The sequence below is a fragment of the Juglans microcarpa x Juglans regia genome, chromosome 4D, assembly GCF_004785595.1.
Source record: "Juglans microcarpa x Juglans regia isolate MS1-56 chromosome 4D, Jm3101_v1.0, whole genome shotgun sequence".
NCBI classification, from domain to species: domain Eukaryota; kingdom Viridiplantae; phylum Streptophyta; class Magnoliopsida; order Fagales; family Juglandaceae; genus Juglans; species Juglans microcarpa x Juglans regia.
In genome coordinates this window covers 2,743,401-2,762,460 of record NC_054600.1, presented here as the reverse complement: position 1 = coordinate 2,762,460, position 19,060 = coordinate 2,743,401, and the positions used below count along the sequence as shown (strand labels likewise).

At 37.0% G+C, this 19,060-nt stretch overlaps 1 protein-coding gene and 1 long non-coding RNA gene across 4 annotated transcripts; both read left to right on the top strand.

The window, feature by feature from the left end:
* Positions 1-260: 260 nt before the first annotated feature.
* Positions 261-7,003, top strand: LOC121260649. The gene is made up of 3 exons (XR_005939762.1): positions 261-274; positions 4,934-4,937; positions 6,566-7,003. It is a non-coding gene; the product is annotated as an uncharacterized LOC121260649 (long non-coding RNA).
* Positions 7,004-13,310: 6,307 nt separating this feature from the next.
* LOC121260553 lies at positions 13,311-18,622 on the top strand. Of its 3 annotated transcripts, XM_041162479.1 has the most exons (8): positions 13,315-13,647; positions 13,729-13,846; positions 14,203-14,583; positions 14,893-15,165; positions 16,750-17,261; positions 17,370-17,494; positions 17,740-17,900; positions 18,001-18,622. In XM_041162479.1, exons 1-8 carry the CDS (start codon positions 13,451-13,453, stop codon positions 18,547-18,549), a joined length of 2,316 nt encoding a protein of 771 aa, XP_041018413.1. In that variant the 5' UTR covers positions 13,315-13,450; the 3' UTR covers positions 18,550-18,622. The 3 variants fall into 3 exon arrangements, with proteins under 3 accessions (XP_041018416.1, XP_041018413.1, XP_041018414.1); XM_041162482.1 differs by lacking the exon at positions 18,001-18,622 and having other exon boundaries at positions 13,311-13,647; positions 17,735-17,763; XM_041162480.1 differs by lacking the exon at positions 13,315-13,647 and having other exon boundaries at positions 14,214-14,583.
* Positions 18,623-19,060: the final 438 nt, after the last annotated feature.

Here is a 19,060-nt window from a genome sequence, read left to right as displayed (position 1 = left end):
TAACTTAGTTAGTTATGAGGTCGAGGAGGCCAGATACCAACTACACAATTCATGATAGTAAAAGACAAAAAAATATTACGGCAATGTTATACGTGTCATTTGTGAAATAATAGGATGAAATAGCCATTAAATTGAAGGATTGTTTCAGGGAGAAATTTAAAAGATGGAGAGTAACAGAAAACTCTAACGGCTTCCCTCAGTGGCGACGACACAACAGCAGTGGGAAGCTTGGGAAGGGGAACAAAAAACTCAAGAGAATGGAGAGAGAGAGAGAGTATTGAGCTGGGAAAATAAATGGCATAGGCCAAGCATGTCTTAAAACAACTTAATACCCACAAAAGTATTACTTGCTCACAATCAAGAGTTAAACATGACTACTGCTATTACTAGGCCTGGGTCTTGAAATACTTTATATAGGTTATGCAGCAGGGTGAAGAGGACATCAATAGAACCAGCAATTTATTTTACTTCTTGAGAAAAAGTAAGTATAATCTTATTGAATAATCAGAAATAAGGTATACAGGCTACATATGAAAGTATTCTGTTGTAGATTACACGCCTTCTTTTATCTAACAACATCCAAAAAATAAGGAATGGCAGAGCAAGACTTAATTCTATCAATGGAAACTCCTGCCCTTAAAAATCTGTCTTCATTTTCTCTTTTAATTAAAAGTAATTGGGGGATATTTAGTTACTGCACTAAGAGCTAGTCCAACAAAAATCTCAAAATCATAACACAAATCCTCAAAATCAAAAGACCTAAAATTCTAAAATATTCAGGAAAAGTCAAACAAAACCTCAAAATCAAGAAGACCTGATACCTGTTCGAGCCGCTGGTTCTCATCCAAATCCATACAGGATTTAACAGTCAACTCGATAAACCCAAATCAAGGAGCTAGCCCTCTGTCACGCTCAGGTCGAGATCCGTCTGGAGGCTAGCAGCGTTTTCTATCAAAGGTGGTGATCGAAATGTCTGACAAGAGAGAGACAGTGGGTTTCTTTTTATATAAAACCCAGGTACTAAACCAGGCCCGGATAGGGCTGGGTAGTGTGATAGGGTTTTCAGCCCAGGATCTGCCTGGGCCAAAAATTAGAATCAGAATCCGGTTATCAAGATTCTGGTCCAACTCCGAATGAAACCCAGCCCGAATGAATAGTCTTACTCGTCCTCCATATCCAATAAAAAATCTCATCCTCTATAATTCATCGTAAAAAAAATTGACAGTGGAGATTAGTACTTACAAAGATGGAGAATGACTTTCAGGCCTCGGCGACAGCATGAGTTGCGGACAAAGATGGAGATGGCGAGTGAGTTGAGAGAGAGAGAGAGAAGACGAGGTGAGAGTGAGAGAGTTTGAAAGTGAGGAGGAATAGAGACACCAAGGGCAAAGAGTTTCATTAACCCTGTAATGAAATGATGCCGCTTTAGAGATACCCAAAACAAAGTTGTTTCATTATAAATCTAATTTATATAAATATATATATGCGGTCTAGACGGGGGATATCCTGGGCGGACTCGACCCAGCCTCGGACAATGGGGGATATACCAGAGTACGGGTGGCGCCCACCCCTATCTAGGAGTGCCTAATAGTTTTCCCTATAATCCACTTGATTTCCTAATTGCATGTTGTCCTTACAAAGTTTTACTGATTTCCTGAGTTGTGGTAACTTTGTACGGTACAAGTAAGAACATTAAACAACTTATTAAGACTTAGAATATAGACTTTATTTTACACGTGTAAATATAGGGGTGCTGGTATAAAAACTTGGAGAACAAACCATGTGATCTAAAGCGCCACTATCAATTATCCAAGAATAGGAATTAACTGAACTGGCAGCAGCACAGATAGGTCTATGATTACTTGAAAAATTTGGAACCAATGCCATGTTGACTGAGGGAATGGCAGTAGAGGAAGTTGGTTTCAGCAAGGCCAACAATTGTTGACATTGTTCCACAGTTAGAGGCAAAGTAGATGAGGTCTCAGAGGTAGTAGAGGTCTGGACTGCATTGACAGATGTATTGACACCTCTTGACTTATTTCGAAAATTATAGTTAGGAGGATAACCATAAAGTTTATAACATTTGTCAACTGTGTGTCCAAGAATACCACAGTGATTGCATGTGATTTTACTACATGTATTTGCCTTAAAATTCTTAAAAGAATTGTCTGGTTTAGGAGCTAGGTCTACAAACTCAACAGAGGTAAAAGTAGTGTGCCTTTGGCTAACAGGGATTTATCATCAAAATATGACCCCTCACAGCATCAAAAACATATGCAAGTCCCATCAAAAATGTCGTCACATAGTTCTGATGATGATATGCAACAAAGGTCTTTGAAGAATTACATGTGCAACCTCTACAAAGACAAACAGGTAAGGGTTTGATAGTTCAATAGCTCATCCCAGAGTACCTTTAAATCTGTGAAATAGGTGCTAACATCATTCTAATCTTGACGTATGGCAGAAATTGCAGTTTGCAATTCAAAAATTTGAGGTCCATTGCCTTGAGAAAACCTCTCATTCGACTCAAGCCACATCACATGAGAGGAATCAACATAGATGACACTCTAAGCTATCTTTGAAAACAAACAATTGAGAAGCCAAGAAAGAACAATTGTATCACATTTACTCCAAGGAGAAAACAGAAGATCATCCTTGTGTGGAACAAAAATGGAGCCATCAAAAAAATCTAGCTTATTGCGAGCTTTCAAAGAGAGAAACATAGATCACGACCACGAATGGTAGTTGTTTGAAGTTAATTTCTCACTAACTAAGAAAACACCAGGATAATCAACAGTCGTGAGGAAGTAAGGACTACGAGGATATGATTCAACATTACCAACAGAAGGAGCAGAAACTTGATTAGCCATGATCGAGAGGAAAAATACAAAGAATACCTAATTTTCTTCTAATATCATATTAAGAAAGTATTCTAGTTTTTAGAGAAAAGTAATTCACTTGTATTACTGAAAGTGTGTATTACAGAAAGTAATGGAAAGTAATAGAGCTTTTATATACAAAGCTGAAAGTACAGTTCATGAGCAACTGACTAACATTTAAATAGAAAGATAACTAAATTTCTATATTTACACGTGTAAAATAAAGTCTACATTCTAAGTCTTAATATATACTAAATTATAAAACTCTTTTCATTATAAAATAAATTAAATTTAACCTCATATCATATTTAGCCCCGTCTATTAATTATCAACTTTAATTTAGTCATATCTTATTGCAAACCTAGCACTTCTATCTCAAATTAACCATTAGAATTAATGAAGGTCCATGTATCATTGTATATGTCATTTAATGTAGTACTAGATCCACATCCATATGTCATTTAATGTCTGTGAGATTTGTAGTGCTGCAAAGGATAACGCATGCGCATGAGAGCTTTTATCTCTTTGATTCGAAAAGTTTGCCCCTACGATTTTGTGTACAGAGACCGTGGATAGCAAAATACATACGTATATATATATATATATATATATATATATATATATATATATATATATATATATATATATGTAAATGCCACGCTTCCATTAATCTGACATGGGAGGATGATGATGATATAATGAGAGCTTTATTTCACCATAGATCCATGGATCTGGCATGGCCACATAATCGGAGTGGGTAATCTTAGGAGCATTCATGTACTCGAGGGCTCTAGCCTCTAGATCTCTTTCATGTTTCCATTCTTTTAAAAACTTGTATTTATTGATTATTAATCGATTATTCATCCTTTTTGTTTTAATTTCCTCCATCTCTTTTGAAACAGGGATGGCCTTTCTAATGCACACAAGTACGCATTGGCCGTACCTTTTGGGTTCAAATATCATGTTTTTGAATTGGTAGTATTTCTAACATCAATTGTGCTCAGTGTATGATCAATTACCTCCTGCCCTCCACTCCTCTTAAGTAGATCATCTTTCTTCTACTTGAGTAATGATATATATACGACTCTTTATATAACTATGTTTTAAAATAAAGATATATATGTGAAGTGACGTTATTTTTATAAATTATTTTATAAAATACTCCTAATTTAAAACGTAGTTATATAAAAAGTTATAAAAATAATTGTATATCTATCATTTTCCCTTCCGACTTCGATATATGGAGAACAAAACTCTCCGGTTCCCTTTAGTTGGTAAAGAAAATTAGTTAGTATTGTTAACTGGAACAATAGAGAACACAACCCTTCGGTATTCTTAATTTGCCACTGATAAATAATTATCGTGCACCAATGAAGAAAAGTATACTGAATAGAATAGTAATGCTATTATTTATATTTGATTTTATCATCTTCATAATTCACATACATATTAAATTACATGTTTTAAGTACTTTCATAAGTTAATTATTTTTTTCCACTACAATTTATTGACTAAGAACCCTGCCAAGCCAGCTAGACCACGTTAAGCTAAACCTATAATATTGATTTTGTTTTTCTCTAAGTAAGCAAATTTATAGATAAACTAAGTTGTTACGTGATACAAGATTCAATAAAGTGGAAGTGCCCAACAATCATCCAAAAATCAACAAATGCAACACTAGTGGAATATATATAAAATAAAATAAAAAAAAAAAAAAGAAGATCTAGAGCTAAAAATTGGCCCCCACCCATTTCTCACTAAGGGAAAGCTGCTTGAAGCGGTTTTTATATAGTCTGATAAATAAACTATTAGACTACGACTAAAAGTCGAAGTGAAACGGTTTGTGTTGTAGCTTGTTTGTTTGGACTGGTTGTTGGAGTCTTACATGACCACTTTGTCTTGATCATCAGTTAAGGAAAGCATGAACATTGGAACATAACAACCGGATGATGCATCGATACGCCGGCATAGGACCTTCACTGTCTTTGGTGGCGCGCCACTCTAGGAAATAAGGCGGTGGTCGGATCTAAAAAATCTGAAGCCACTAATTCCAGTGGTGTCGCACGGCGGCAGGTTCTCTCTGGCATGACGGCGCGTAAAACTTACGTGTGGTATGAGCTCAGCGTGAGACTCACGCGGCACTCTTTTGAGCAATTTTCTTCTACTGTCTGACAAATCGACAACTAGAGAATCTGCTGGCGAGGTGCATGGTGATTGTAGGTGGTCGGTAGGCAATGGATCTATGCATCTTTGTGCTACGAACGGAAAATGACAATAAAAATAAGAGGAAAAAAAAAACTCTATTGACATCTCCGACGTTGGCCAGACAGTAAGAGAGAGGGAGGAGCTGAAGCTCCAACCCCCTCTAGGCGGAGGAAATTTAACAAGTATGCATGCATGGTATACGAGATTCTTTTTTGGATAGAAACTTATATATTTTTTACAATTCACTTTCGTTTGTCTTTTTTCTTTTTGTATAATTAGAAAATTTTAATTTATTTTTTATTAAGATATGATATGGACTAGTTAGTATTAATTAGGTGCAGGGTGGGTAGGTGGCACCGTCTTGTTTGGAGAATCGGCAGAATTAATTTGTCATATGAAATTATATAAAAATTAAATTATGTCACTTGTAATGTAAGGATAATTAAAAAAAATTATTTATAAAAGATAATATAGAAAACAAAATTGTCCACCAACTGCTCCGCTTGCTACCCTATCCTTGTTTCCTATCCTTGTTTGTAGGCGAAGTTAGTGCTCACTTACCTCATCATCCTTTTTTGTAGATGAAGTTACACTTTTCGGCTTTTCATGAACAAAAATCATTTCGGCCCGATTCGATTATTTTTCTGCCGTGGGTAAAACATGGACCTGGACCCCACCTTTTTTAGTCATTTTGGTGTCTAAGATCACCTCAATTTCATGGCATTCAACTTGAAGAGGAAAATAGAAAGGACGTAAGTGTTTGAGAAAATGCTTTATTTGATTATTTTATTCTGAAAGAAATTTGCATATATCGGTTTTCCTTCATGCACTACAAGTAGGGGTATCAAATCGTATTAACGGGTCGTGTTCATATCGTGTCAAGGCATATATATTATATTATATAGGTTAATCCTAACTCGACCCGTTAAGCTTATCGTGTCAAAATCTCAAACCCTAACACGATCCATTAACATAACGAGTTGTGTCAACCCGTTTTGACCCGTTTATATCAATGGGTTGAATAGACGCAAAATTAACTCATTTAATCTAGTTAAGTTTAGCATAATTTTATATAAATGTTAAAATTGCAATATTTATAAAAAAATATAAAAATAATTACAACTCTAAAATTACAATTCAAACAATAAAAATATCGAAATTAAAATCCCAACAATTTTATTTTTTAGGTATAAGGGTATAATTATAACTTAAATTTTCTTAACGGGTCATAATGGGTTATACCTAGGGGTGAAAACCGACCCCTTTGGTTCAGTTTTTGGGCTAAACCGACGCCGACCGAAAGTTAATTTGTGGGGGAGAAAACCGGCCGAAACCTGTCGACGGGGGGGAGAAACACCGGCCGAAACCAATGCTTCATTTCTCTAGCGGTTCACGGTTGGTTCCCAGACCGAGCTTCTTCTGAGAGAGTAGAGAGAGAGTGTTGCAAAGAAGAGAGAGAGAGAGAAAGGATGAGAACAGAGAAGAACGCGAGGAAGAAGACGAGAGGAGGAAGACGAAGTTATTTTGAAACGACACCGTTTGGTTTAAACCAAACGGCGTCGTTCTACTTAATTTTTTTTTTATTCATTATGAATTAAATGATGCCGTTTAGTTTAATACCAAACGCCGTCATTTAAGTTGTGTTTAAAACACAACTTAGGCTTAAAACGACGTCATTCCACTTAGATTTAAGTAGAACGGCGTCGTTTTAAGTACAGAATATATATAAAAAAAATAGTTTATGTAGTTGGCCGGTTCAGTGGTTTGAACCCTGTTTGAACCGACGCCGAATCGGTCGATATCGGTTTTCTCTATTTGCTGCAGCACGCCGATCGGTTCTCCACCAGTTTCGGTCGGTTCTGAGCTCCGGCGGCCGGTCTGAGTCGATCTAGGTCGGTTTCTCGGTTCTTTGTACAACCCTAGTTATAATAGGTCAAAACGGGTTGACCCTTTATCAACCCGTTACGCTATCGTGTCTTAACGGGTCAACCCATTTTGACCCGAACCCGTTAAAGCTAAACTCTAACCCGCTTTTATTGTGTTGTATTCGTGTTAGGTTAACGGGTCGTGTCACATATTGACACCCCTAACTACAAGAACCCTTTAGGCCGTATTTATACAGAGTGTCTCAAAGCAATAGAAATTACGTTTAGAGAAATTTTATTTGGAATTTACAAATAGACTTGGGACCACTTGAGCAAATTCTGTTATTTCAGAATCAGTCCAGAATCTTCTAGACTATATTCGAGCTTCTCCTTCTTATTCTTCTGATCTAGTATTGCAGCAACTAGTGCCTTAACAGTCCCTCGTGATTCAAGCACCATAAGAAAAATTGTAAGGCTTGATCGTAGTTGAGTAAACCGAGCTAAAGATAAAGGCTTGATGAAGATATCTGTAAGTTGATCCTTACTAGACTCAATTGAAACTTGAAGAGATTTAGCTGACACACGATCTCTAACAAAATGATAATTCAGCTCAACATGCTTAGCGCGGGAATGTAAAATAGGGTTGACAGTTAAGTAGGTAGCACCCAAATTGTCATACCACAAAGTTGGTGGATCTCTAAGAAATATGCCTAGTTCTTTTAAGAGAGATTGTAGCCAAAGGAGATCACAAGCAATTTTAGCTACTGCCTTGAATTCTGCTTTAGTGGAAGATAGAGCAATTGTGGGTTGTTTCTTAGAACCCAAGAGATAAATGAGAGCCAAAATAAATGCAAAAACCCACAATGAACTTACAATCATCCAGGAAACCGGCCCAATCAACATTAGAGAATGCAGACAATGTTAATGAATAAGAGGAATGAAAACTTAGACCAAAATTCTGTGTAAGGTTTAGATAACGAATGATCCTTTTTACAACCTGCCAGTGGGGAAGTCGTGGATAATGCATGTATTAACATACTTTGTTAACATCAAAAGAAATGTTTGGTCGAGTAGAAGCCATGTATTGAAAACTGCCAACTACACTACGATAAAGTTGAGGGTCCTCAAAAGAGGACCTTCAAGTGCAGTGAGTTTAACAATAGAGGAGTTTGGTGTTGAGACAAAATTGGATTTATGCATATTAGTGCGAATTAGCAAATCTGAGATATACTTAGATTGAGAGAGAAATAAACTAGTGGAATTTCGAGTGACTTCAATACCCAAAAAGTAGTGTAAAGGACCAAGATTCTTTACAGGAAAATACTTTCCAAGTGCATTGATGAAATAAAAAATGAGCAATTGATTTGAATCAGTAACAACAATATCATCAACATACACTAAAACATAGAGACAATCAAAAGCATTTCGCAAAATAAACAATGACGAATCAGATTTTGAACCATGAAAACCTAGAGAAATTAACCTATTAGTCAGTTTAGAGAACCAAGCCCTAGGGGCTTCTTTCAAACCATAGATAGATTTCATCAACTTACAGATGTGAGAGGGAAGATCAGGGTTTACAAACCTAGGCGGATGCTGCATGTAGATATATTCTTCAAGGTCGTTGTGTAAGAAAGCGTTCTGGATGTCTAATTGATGCAACAACCATTTGGATGCAACTGCAAGAGAAAGAATAAGGCGGATGGTTACAGGTTTGACTATAGGACTGAAGGTCTCTATGTAATCAAGACCAGGTTACTGATGGAAGCTCTTAGCCACAAGACGGGCCTTGTGTCGCTCAAGGGTTCCATCAACCCTACACTTGGTCTTTAGGACCCACTTGGAACCAAGTATGTTCAAATTTGAAGAAGAAGAAATTAGAACCCAGGAGTGATTTTGAAGTAAAGCTTGGAACTCGGCAACCATTGTCGCTCGCCACTCAGGGTACTTAAAAGCCTCTGTATAAGAGGAGGGTTCCTCGGTTATGGGATTTAAGGGAGAAATGATAAGAGAAAGAGAAAGCTTGGGACATGGCTAAGGTATGGTACCATCGAATCTGTGGAGAGGGCAATGTACATTGGATTTCGACCTGGTGACCATGGGGTCGATGTTCGTGGATGGGAAAGTAGAGGAAGATAGTGTCAAGTTGGAGTTAGGGGAGGAAATATGATGTGGGAGGGATTCGGGTGAAGGAGATTGTGGGATCGAGAGGGAGTTATGAGTTGGAAAGGTTGGAGGCAGAGAGGATTCAGGAGAGTTAGGGTTAGAAGGCGACGGGGGAGAGGAAAAAGATAAGTGATGTGGTTTGGGTGATGGACTTAGGGTATTTGGGATAGATGGCCTGGAAGGTTGTGAGAAAGTGGGCTAGATGCGGGAATACATGAGGAGGAGGGTCCAGTAAAGGCATGGTTAGGTAGAGAAGGTGAAATGGGTTGAGAGGCAAAAAGAAACTCAGTTTCAATAAATTGGATGTCCTTGGAAACATAAGTGCAGCCTGTGGGTAAGTGCAAACATAAGCATCCTTTGTGATCTGGGTTATAGCCCATAAAGACACAAAGTTTTGATCGGAAGTCGATTTTGTGGCGATTAAAAGGCCTTAGATTGGCCCAACAAGTTGTGCCGAAGCTTCGTAAGAACTTGTAATTTGGTGGATGGTTGAATAAGGTTTGAAGAGGAGAGACATTTCGAAGAATTGGTGTGGGCATGCGTTTAACGAGAAACTGCGGTTTAAAAGGTTTCGACCCAGTATTTGTGAGGAGCGGAAGCATGGGCTAAAAGAGACAATACAGTCTCAACTATGTGACAGTGGCGTCTTTCGACACTACCATTTTGAGCATGAGAGTGTGAGTAAGTAACACGATGAATACTACCAAGAGATTCAAGTAAGGAGTGAAGTGGACGAATTATCCACCCCTATCTAATTGCACAGAAATGACATTTGTAGAAAATGTGTTACTAACATAACGCAAGAAAGCAAAAAAAAAAAATAGAAGCAACATTAGACTTAGATTGTATAGGAAACATCCAAATGTATTTAGAAAATTCATCCACTATAGAAAAATAAAATCGACATCCTAAAGAGGACAGCACAGGTGCTGATCCCCCATACATCAAGAAAAATAAGTTAAAATGTCTTATGAGATCTAGATGGGGAAGAGGGGTGCGGGAGGGCATGAGATTTGGCTTGTGAACAAGTAGGACAAGATGACATTGCCATTTTACTAGTAACGGGAAGTTTAAATTGACTAGATGTAAGTGAGGTGACTCATGAGGAGGGAAGCCCAAGTCAAGCATGCCAAGTTTGTGGAGCAGTAGAATGGCGAGAATTGGAAGCTTTCAAAGTCGTCAATGTCATTGGTAGAACATACATGCCATCTTTAACGTGACCCTGAAGAAGTGCTGCCCAAGTGCGTAAATCCTTCACAAAAAAGAATGAAGAATAAAATTCAAAATACACTTAATTATTTAAACAAAATTGATGCACAGAGAGTAAGTTCTTAGCAATTGAAGGAACATGAAGAATTTTATGGAGAATATATTTGCTAGATGAAGTGTTGAGATGCCTGGAACCAATATTTTGTATGTGAAGAGTGGAGTCATCTCCAATGTTGACTTGATCAGTGCCATGATATGGTGTAGAATCGAAACCGAGGTTTGAGAAATCTAAGGTAAAGTGGTTGGTGGTTGCTGTGTCGGGGAACCATTGATTTGGTGAAGAAGTAATAGGGGCAAAGCAGTGAAGTTGGCTGTTAGTGAGGTAGGGGCAGGAGTTTGATAGGATTGGTTGAAGCGATGGTAACAAGAGAGGGAAGTGTGGCTTGGTTTTTGACAGACTTGGCATAAGGGTCGTGTGTCTAGCCGATTGGAAAAAAAAATTTGAAAATTGCCCTCCACGCCCACGACCACACCGTCCACCTCGCTGGGTTGAATTTCGTCTTTGTTTGAGTAACTAGATGCCTATGGTGCTCTAATGCTGGTTGCATGAGCTGCAAGGCTAGTACCTGAAAGTAATGATTGAGTTTGGTGAGTTAAGAGTGATTCGTGATTAAGCAAATAGCTGTAAATTTGATGAGAGGAAAGAGGATATGGGTGAGTGGTAATAGCAGTGACAATAGACTCATAATTTGAGCCCAAGGCCAGCCAACAAATAAATGGAAAATTGGGAAGGAGATAGAGTGTGTCTAGCAGCTCCAAGAGAAGCTGCTAGAGAGGTTGTTTCGTGGTAGTATTCCGAAATGGTTTCAAAACCCTTTTTGAGGATAGCAAGTTGAAACTGTGTTTGGATAACATGAGCTGAGGACTGGGCAGCATAGAGATTTTGTAATGTAGTCCAAACTTCATGTGAAGTAGTACATTCAAGGACTTAAGCTAGCACTGTATCAGACAAGGAGAAGTTGATGGCTGAGATTATGAGTTGGTCCTATAAAAGCCAACGAGTGTATTCAGGATTGGTATGACCATCAATGGTAGGTGACGGCATGGGAATGGACCCATCGACATAGCCATAAAGCTGATGGCCTTTAAGGAAGGGTACAATCTGAGCTTTCCACAAAAGGTAATTGTCGATAGTGAGTTTAAGAGTCACAAAGTGAGAGGTAGAGCTAAGGATGGAGGAGTTAAAGGGTGGTGGTGGAGCTCACGGGGTTATTTCTAGGAGTTTTTTGAGAGAGTCCATTTGATTTGCTGAGAAGTAGAGAGAGCGTAAGCTTTATGATAGCTCTAATAACATGAAGAGGGAAATAGAAAGGACGCAGACTCAGTGTTTGAGAAAAAGGACTCATTTGACCATTTTACTCTGAATGAATTTGTATGTATCGGTTTTCTTTCATACATTACAATGACCCTTTAGGCCTTATTTATACAGATTGTCTCAAAGCAATGGAAATTACATATACAAAAATTTCATCTGGAATTTACAAATAGACTTGGGACTAGGGGTGATAAATGGTCGGTCCGAACCGGAGAAACCAACCGGACCGATCGTTTTGGTTTGGACGAGACAAGACTGAGATTGAAACCGGTCAGTCTCAGTCCATGTTTTAGAGGATCAAAAAGTTTCGGTCTGGTCTCAGTCCAGGGTTTTTCCACCCCGGATTGGACTGAATGAAAAAAAAAATATATATTATATATGTTATTTATATAATAATTCTATAATTTATTATGTAATTTTCATCTAATCTATCACCATTAACAATATAAAATTTTAAATATGTTATTAATACTTGTTAATATTCTATCAATTAACTAATATATAATATCAATTAACTAATTATATAGTAATTATATAAATTAATAATGTAATTTTCATCTAATTTATTATCATTGATCATAAAAAATATTTTTTATTGAGTTAGTTACATAATCCACATTAATAAGTCACTTAATTTTGATTTAGTATTTTAAATAATTTTTTTATTAATTGATTAAAAAAATAAAAAAATAATTAGGTCAGACCGACCTCACCAGATCGATAGCTACCAGTCTGAAAAAATGATACCAAAAATGACCGGATCAGACCGACCGATTTGCACCCTTACATAGGACCACTTGAGCAAATTCTATTATTTCATAATCAGTCCAGAATCTTCAAGATTATATTCGAGCTTCTCCTTTTTATCCTTTTGATCTGTATTACAGTAGCTTGTGCCTTAACACAACTAAATCTTAAGGAGAGTTTCACAAGTGTTCTTGAATTAATATTTTTTTCCCCATAAAATTTAATAGTTCGAAACCCAATCTATTCCAATATGTCCATTCGTGTTCATGAAATTAATTTTTCAATAATTTTTGTCGATTTCATTTTGAAAAGATACTTTGAGTGACATAATTAAAGTTATTTGAGAGCAATACTGTTTTTTATTTTAAATTTTAACATTTTCAATTGCATTGATTAATTAAAATAATTAATAAATAAATTTTTTTAAAATATATACCAGGATCGAGGTAAGGTATCATGAAAAAAAATGTTATTGAGATAATGTGAGATGAAAAATAAGTTTTTTTTTCTAAGAAATGCTTTGAGTTTCAAATTCGGATTAAAAAGTATTTAGAATAATTGTTTTTTATTATTATTCAGTGATTAAGAAAATATTTTTTAATAATATTATGAATTTTTTATTTTTTTAAAAATATTTATGATGATTAAAAAAATAATAAAAAAATAAAATGTATTTTTCAAGACACCTATACGAGACATTTTTGGTAAGTGTAGTGCTTTTTTTTTTTTTCCTGTGTAACGCAACGGGACAAAAACTTACCATGTGGCTGAATGTTCCCCAACCTTAAAAATGTCAAAGGCCACGTCGTAATTAATTATTAACATTCCCATCTGTCTCTGTCCCCGTGTCGTGTTTATATTCTTTTCTTCGAGCTCCAATATTTTTCATTATTATATTCTTTCTGTTGTCGTGAATACTTTCCTCGATCATTCAACGAGCCAAATCGATCATGTAAGTTTCTTGGTTACAGATCTCGCTCTCTTCGTCTCTCTGTCCCTGTGTCATGTCGGATAGTCGTAACAGTTCCGAAATTTCGGGTACCATGTCGGGAAGAAGCCTCGGCGGGATACCGGAAGTGGAAGCGATACTAGTTGGGGTAGATCTCGTCTCAGCTGCCAGGCGAAATATCGCGTTCTTGAGGATTGTGGCTGATACTCAGTGGCTTCATGAGAAAGCGACAGTTGTTGAAGCTATAAGAAGGTCTCAACGGACAATTTTAGGCTTTCTATTGAAGTAATCTGCTCGGACGGTGGATTTTTTAAGTGTTGGTTTATTTTGCAGGTACAATGAGCTGTGGATGCCGTTGGTTTCTGATCTGACGGTGGTGGGGTCAGCGCCTCCTTTGGTCCTTCCTCCTCTTGATGTCGAGTGGGTTTGGTTTTGCCACACTTTGAACCCGGTAAAGTAAAGTTCCGTTTGGTTCCTGAGAAAGCATGACAAAAGAAAATAAAGTTGGCTTTTTTTTTTTTTTTTTTTTTTTTAGCGATTTGTAAGTAACGCCAATATTTTGGACCCTCGAAACAACTTGGAATAAAAGAGAAAATAAGTACTTTATCTTAAACTGAGCTAACCATATCTTTGGCTTAAGAAACCACATGCACAAGACAACATGGGATTTCACAAGTAACATATGGGACTTTTCTTTTCTTAAATCCTCCACTTACTCCATGTAAGATACTAAGATGTTTGAGTTTCTTTAATTTCAAATTATATAGATATCAATAAGAAGTTGAAGTTAAAAACACCATTTTTCAGGTGAGTTACAGGCAATATTGCGAGTTAAGGTTCTCAAAACTCATTGGTAAACCGGCGATTTTTAATGAAGGGAACGAAGAGTATGCATTGATGAGATGCAAAGAAATTTGGAGTCGTAAATACCCATCTGAGTCATTCGAGAATGAAACCGATTTAGATGTGCGAATCCCAGCTGTCACAGACGAAGAGTTATTGGCGGAAGTCACAAAACATAGATTCCTGTATTCGAAGTTTTCAGAGGCATATAGGTCTGAAATTGTGTACTTAATTGCAGCAAGGCAGAGGTACAAGGGATTTTTGCATATGTTGCAGAGATTTTCTGATGAGTGTTCTCGTTTCGTGCCTGCATCAGACATCCTACTAATGTGGCTGACACATCAGGTTGGTTTTCCTTAACATTGGGCTTCTCTTTTGGTTTTACAGCAGTTTTATAGTTAAGACTCAAAATGACAGTATTTATTACTCAGGACGTAAAGAAAAGAGACCTGGAGAAATTATTTTTATTGGGTTAACTATATTTGCATTTAATGTTTTTTTTTTTTTTTTAATTTTGGTAATGTCTAAATTATATCCGTACTTTCTTGAGTTGTTTTAAAAATGCTCCATATAATCAAATTCCCGTGCCTTTTCTCAATCAAGTATACCGAGTAGGAGTACAGCTCTGATTTTTAATGGTGTGGAATATATCAGAGCTACCCAACACTATACGCAGAGGACTTGAAGGAAATGGAGGGTGATATGGGGAAGGTGGTGACTGTGTGGGAAAGTGTGAAGGAAAAAGAGGTGAAAGAGACAAAGATGTTGTGGGAGACGGCATTTGATCAGCCATATGGAAAAGCTGGTGGAGATATAACCTTGAAGTCGGAGATAACTGCCTCAGTCAAATCGCCAGTTCACTGGGAGGTTTCTGATACAGATGTTAACACCAAGTATAAGTCCATGCTACCTAGGTTTTTACTTGAGGTTAGTTTGGCACTCTCTTTTTATTCCAAGTGTTTTGTTTGACATTGTCTTGAAAATTATATCCCTGTTAAGGACCACAACTTGATGCCTACACCCACTTCAATTGTGCTAGGTGTTTTGCTTGACATTGTCTTGAACATTACATTCCTGTTAAGGACCACAACTTGATGTCTATACCCACTTCAATTTAGAAACTTTTAATCTATTTCATTTTGAGTTCCATCAATTCTGATAGTGGGAAGTGATAATTTTAAGTCTGCGCCCTTTCAGTTCAAGCAAGATAACTTAGATTTTCTTTCCTATTAAAGATGTCTTTAGTTTCTTCTTTTCCACTACCGTAACCCATACTTTTCTTAGTTACAGTGAAGCTTTAGCCGTTTGTGTAAGGTAGTTTCTGGCTTGAGAAATTTTTGGCATTTACTGTTTGTTGAAGTCCTCTTGCAAGTTCTGTTGGGCACACTAACTGCAATTACAGTTTCTTTCCCGGGTGATTCTTTCCCCTCTTTGACCAAAGCTACTTGCTGGTTCTTTATAGGTCCTATATCTGAAAACAAGCCATGTAATGCTACAAGTTACGTGCTAGAGCAATGCTGCAACGATGAGGCAAACGTTCTTGATTAATCTTGTAATGTCTAACCCAGATTAGTAGCAGCCAGCAGGCAAGCTTAGATCTTTTAATTGGAAGAATATTTTAGGACAATACCAAAGTTTTTATCATCTTGTCTGGTGGATATGGGAAGGTGCTGTTAAACTTGCAAGCCCCATAACAAACTCAAGGGCAGAGAACATGGCAAGGTGCTTATAGAGTTCTTTAGATGAACGAATCCCTCATCCAAGAGCATCACATTAGTGGAAGCTTGAGCTGGAGGCAATATGTGAACTTCACCATTCTGGGAATAACAAAAGGATCGTAATTTCTCTTGTACTGTGCAGATAATTGAAAAGTCTACTTTTCGCCTAGTGACCTATAAAGAATGTACCTTCAAGAACACTGGAAAATAAGAGTATAGTTACTGATCAAAAAACTTATGTAAGAGGATTTCAGAGGTTCATAAATAGTTGGTGAAACTATTGATGCATTGGGAGACAATGAAGTGATGAAGAACTTTTTCTCACTAATAAGTAAAACTATATTGTAAAATATTGTTTTTTTTTTTCTAGATTTTTAACTTATTTGGGGGACTTATGAGAATAGCTAATTACGTATCAAAAAAGACTTATGAGAATAGCTAATTATTTTATATCAGAATGCTGCTTTGAAAGTTCTTTCTTGTGGCTTTACATTCATGCAGTTGTGCTCGACTTCATCATGCTGCTGTGGGTTCTAGATTGTGAATAAAGTCCAATGATAAGCAGTCTAATTAAACATGATTAGTTAGTTCATATGAGAGCTCTATTTATTGAATCATGGTTTCATGTGTGTGATAGATCATGAGATTTAATTATTCAATTAGAGGTATTTCAATCTAATAATGTTAGTTTTTATACCAAGCATTGAAGAAATGTCCTTTTGTTCCTCAACAAACATAATGGAGGTACTTCTTGTCTACATTAGTGAAACCATTGCTGTTATTTTGAACACAGGTCTGTTTGTTTGTAAAGCTTAACTTGGCCACGCAACAGAATGTTACATGGGAATTTCTTCGTCTTAGAATGTTAAGAGGTCACAAGGAGTTGAAGCTTGATAAAAGCAAGTCCAACTTCCACCATGATTCTTGGCAAAAGTCTTGGAATCTCTGTTGTGAGTTTGGAACCAAGGGCGTCGTACTTGAGATTTTTCGCCAAGGTGGCCACTGCTTTAAAGGAAGTAACCTGCAAGGGACTGTTACATTCCATTGGAATGAATTATTAAGAGCACCCTCTCTAACTTTGGAACGAGAAGTCTCTCAACAAGTTAGAATCATTGCTTCAATTACTCCACCAGTTCAAGCACCATACTTGTTGAAATGTGTCCCTGACAGAGTCACGGATGATTCAGGGGCAATGATATCCGACTTGATTCTCAGAATGAACAGGTATCGGCCTCAAGAAGGCCGTTGGTTGTCAAGAACTGTTCTTGATCATGCAAGAAGAGAGTGTTTTGTTGTGCGAATGAGGTGAACTTTCAAAACTTCTACCTGTATTCTTCGAATGGGGATTTCAATAGAGAATTTAATGATGTCGTTGTCTTTTACTAATTAACACAATTTGAATACAAATTGTAGGGTGGGAGGAGGGTTTTGGAGAAGAGGAGGTGAAATTCCCTCACCTGTGAAATGGGAGGATAGGATTATTGAGATACGTGAAGGTTCATGGTCTTATGTTGCTGGTTCCATTGGTAGAGCTCCTGGTATGTTGTATATAAATAAATTAAAGATACCATAAACATAAAAGTGTTTAAAAAATGATCGTTCCTATTATGTGTGTCATTTGTGAAAATAGACCATAAAGATTTATGGTTTTTCTAATAAACCAAAGTCCGTGAAGATGTTGGCTTCTTAATGGATCATAAACCTTAATTCCGCCTCTTCTGTCCACATCTCCTAAGAATCAAATTGTAAACACTTTTGCTGTCATTGTTGCCATCTAGTACAGAGAAAGTGATTGCAACGGCAACACCAAAAGAACCACCAGAACAATGGAAAGCTGCATGGAACTTTTCAACAGGAGATGAACTAATTATTGGGTGGGAATCATCTACATCTATATCAAGCCTGTGTTTCTACCTGGGAAATCAAGCATCTCCTGAATCCTCGGTTGGGTGGAAATTTTCTCTCGCTATCATGCGATTTTATACATTTTAGATTATTTGGCTTATAATTTAGGTCATTAATCAATCATTTGTGGTAGCCGCAGGTGAAGCTATTGAAAGGGCGAAAAATGCAGTATCAGTTGAAGAACATCAAGTCAGAGAGCAAAGACGAAGAAATCCAAAATCAAAATGAGGAAGACGAAGATGGAGAGAAAGATGAAGAGGAGGAAGGGTTTGTAACGATTGTTAGGTTCACGGAGGAAAACCCAACTGGAAGAGCTACGGCTCTTTTAAATTGGAAGCTATTGGTGGTTGAATTGTTGGCTGAAGAGGATGCAGCATTAGCCCTTCTTCTATGTCTTTCAATACTCATAAGTGTATCGAAGATGAAAAAGGAAGATCTGGGGTGCTTGTTAACTAGGAGAAGATTAAACGAGGCAAAGCTTGGAGCTAGAGATTGGGGTTCTGTAACACTTCATCCTTCTTCATATTCCTCCTCTATTTCTTCACCTTATCTTCAACCTTGGTACTGGAATGCCAAGGCAGTACTGATGGGAACAGATGGAGCTGATCTCATCACAAGGCAACCAGCTCTGAATTACTCACCTGTGGAAGGAAGTGATGACTTGTACAAGCGATGGATTTTAACATGAGAAGATGAATTTATATTTTGTTTGTATCAGTAATTTTACATTAATGAATAAAATCCATACAGATTTTCGCATTGATTTGCATGCAATTTCTTGGTTTATTGTCCATAATCCTGCAGTTTTTGGTTAAATTAGATGGGAAAAAATGGTGCTAGGATTAATCCATGCCCTTGGCTTCGGAAAAATCTTTACATGCAAGTGTAAATATCTCATATTCTAAAAACCATTGGACTCAATTATTTATTTTTTAGTACGAGGAGTCAACACTTTTCTGTCAAAGTTTTGACCAAACTGGCGTGCATACAACATATTCGTGGTCAAACGGCTAAAGACAGTGAATGATATGTGAAACTTGTGGAGAACAAACAATGGAAAAAAAATGGATTGTTGAAATAAAGGAAATAAAACAGGGAATAAAGGCTTGAGAGGTTGTCTGGATTTTTCTTTCTTGGTTGTAAAATTTAGACCAGTAAGAATTTGAACTAGTCCGGATAGTGAGATGAGATGAAATGAG

Bases quoted from the DNA above. Each gene is read 5' to 3' on its own strand.
- LOC121260553 (XM_041162479.1), top strand. From the start codon at position 13,451: ATGTCGGATAGTCGTAACAGTTCCGAAATTTCGGGTACCATGTCGGGA. The intron at 14,584-14,892 runs GTTGGTTTTCCT...GGAATATATCAG, and splicing joins TAATGTGGCTGACACATCAG to AGCTACCCAACACTATACGC. The intron at 17,495-17,739 runs GTATGTTGTATA...CATCTAGTACAG, and splicing joins TTCCATTGGTAGAGCTCCTG to AGAAAGTGATTGCAACGGCA.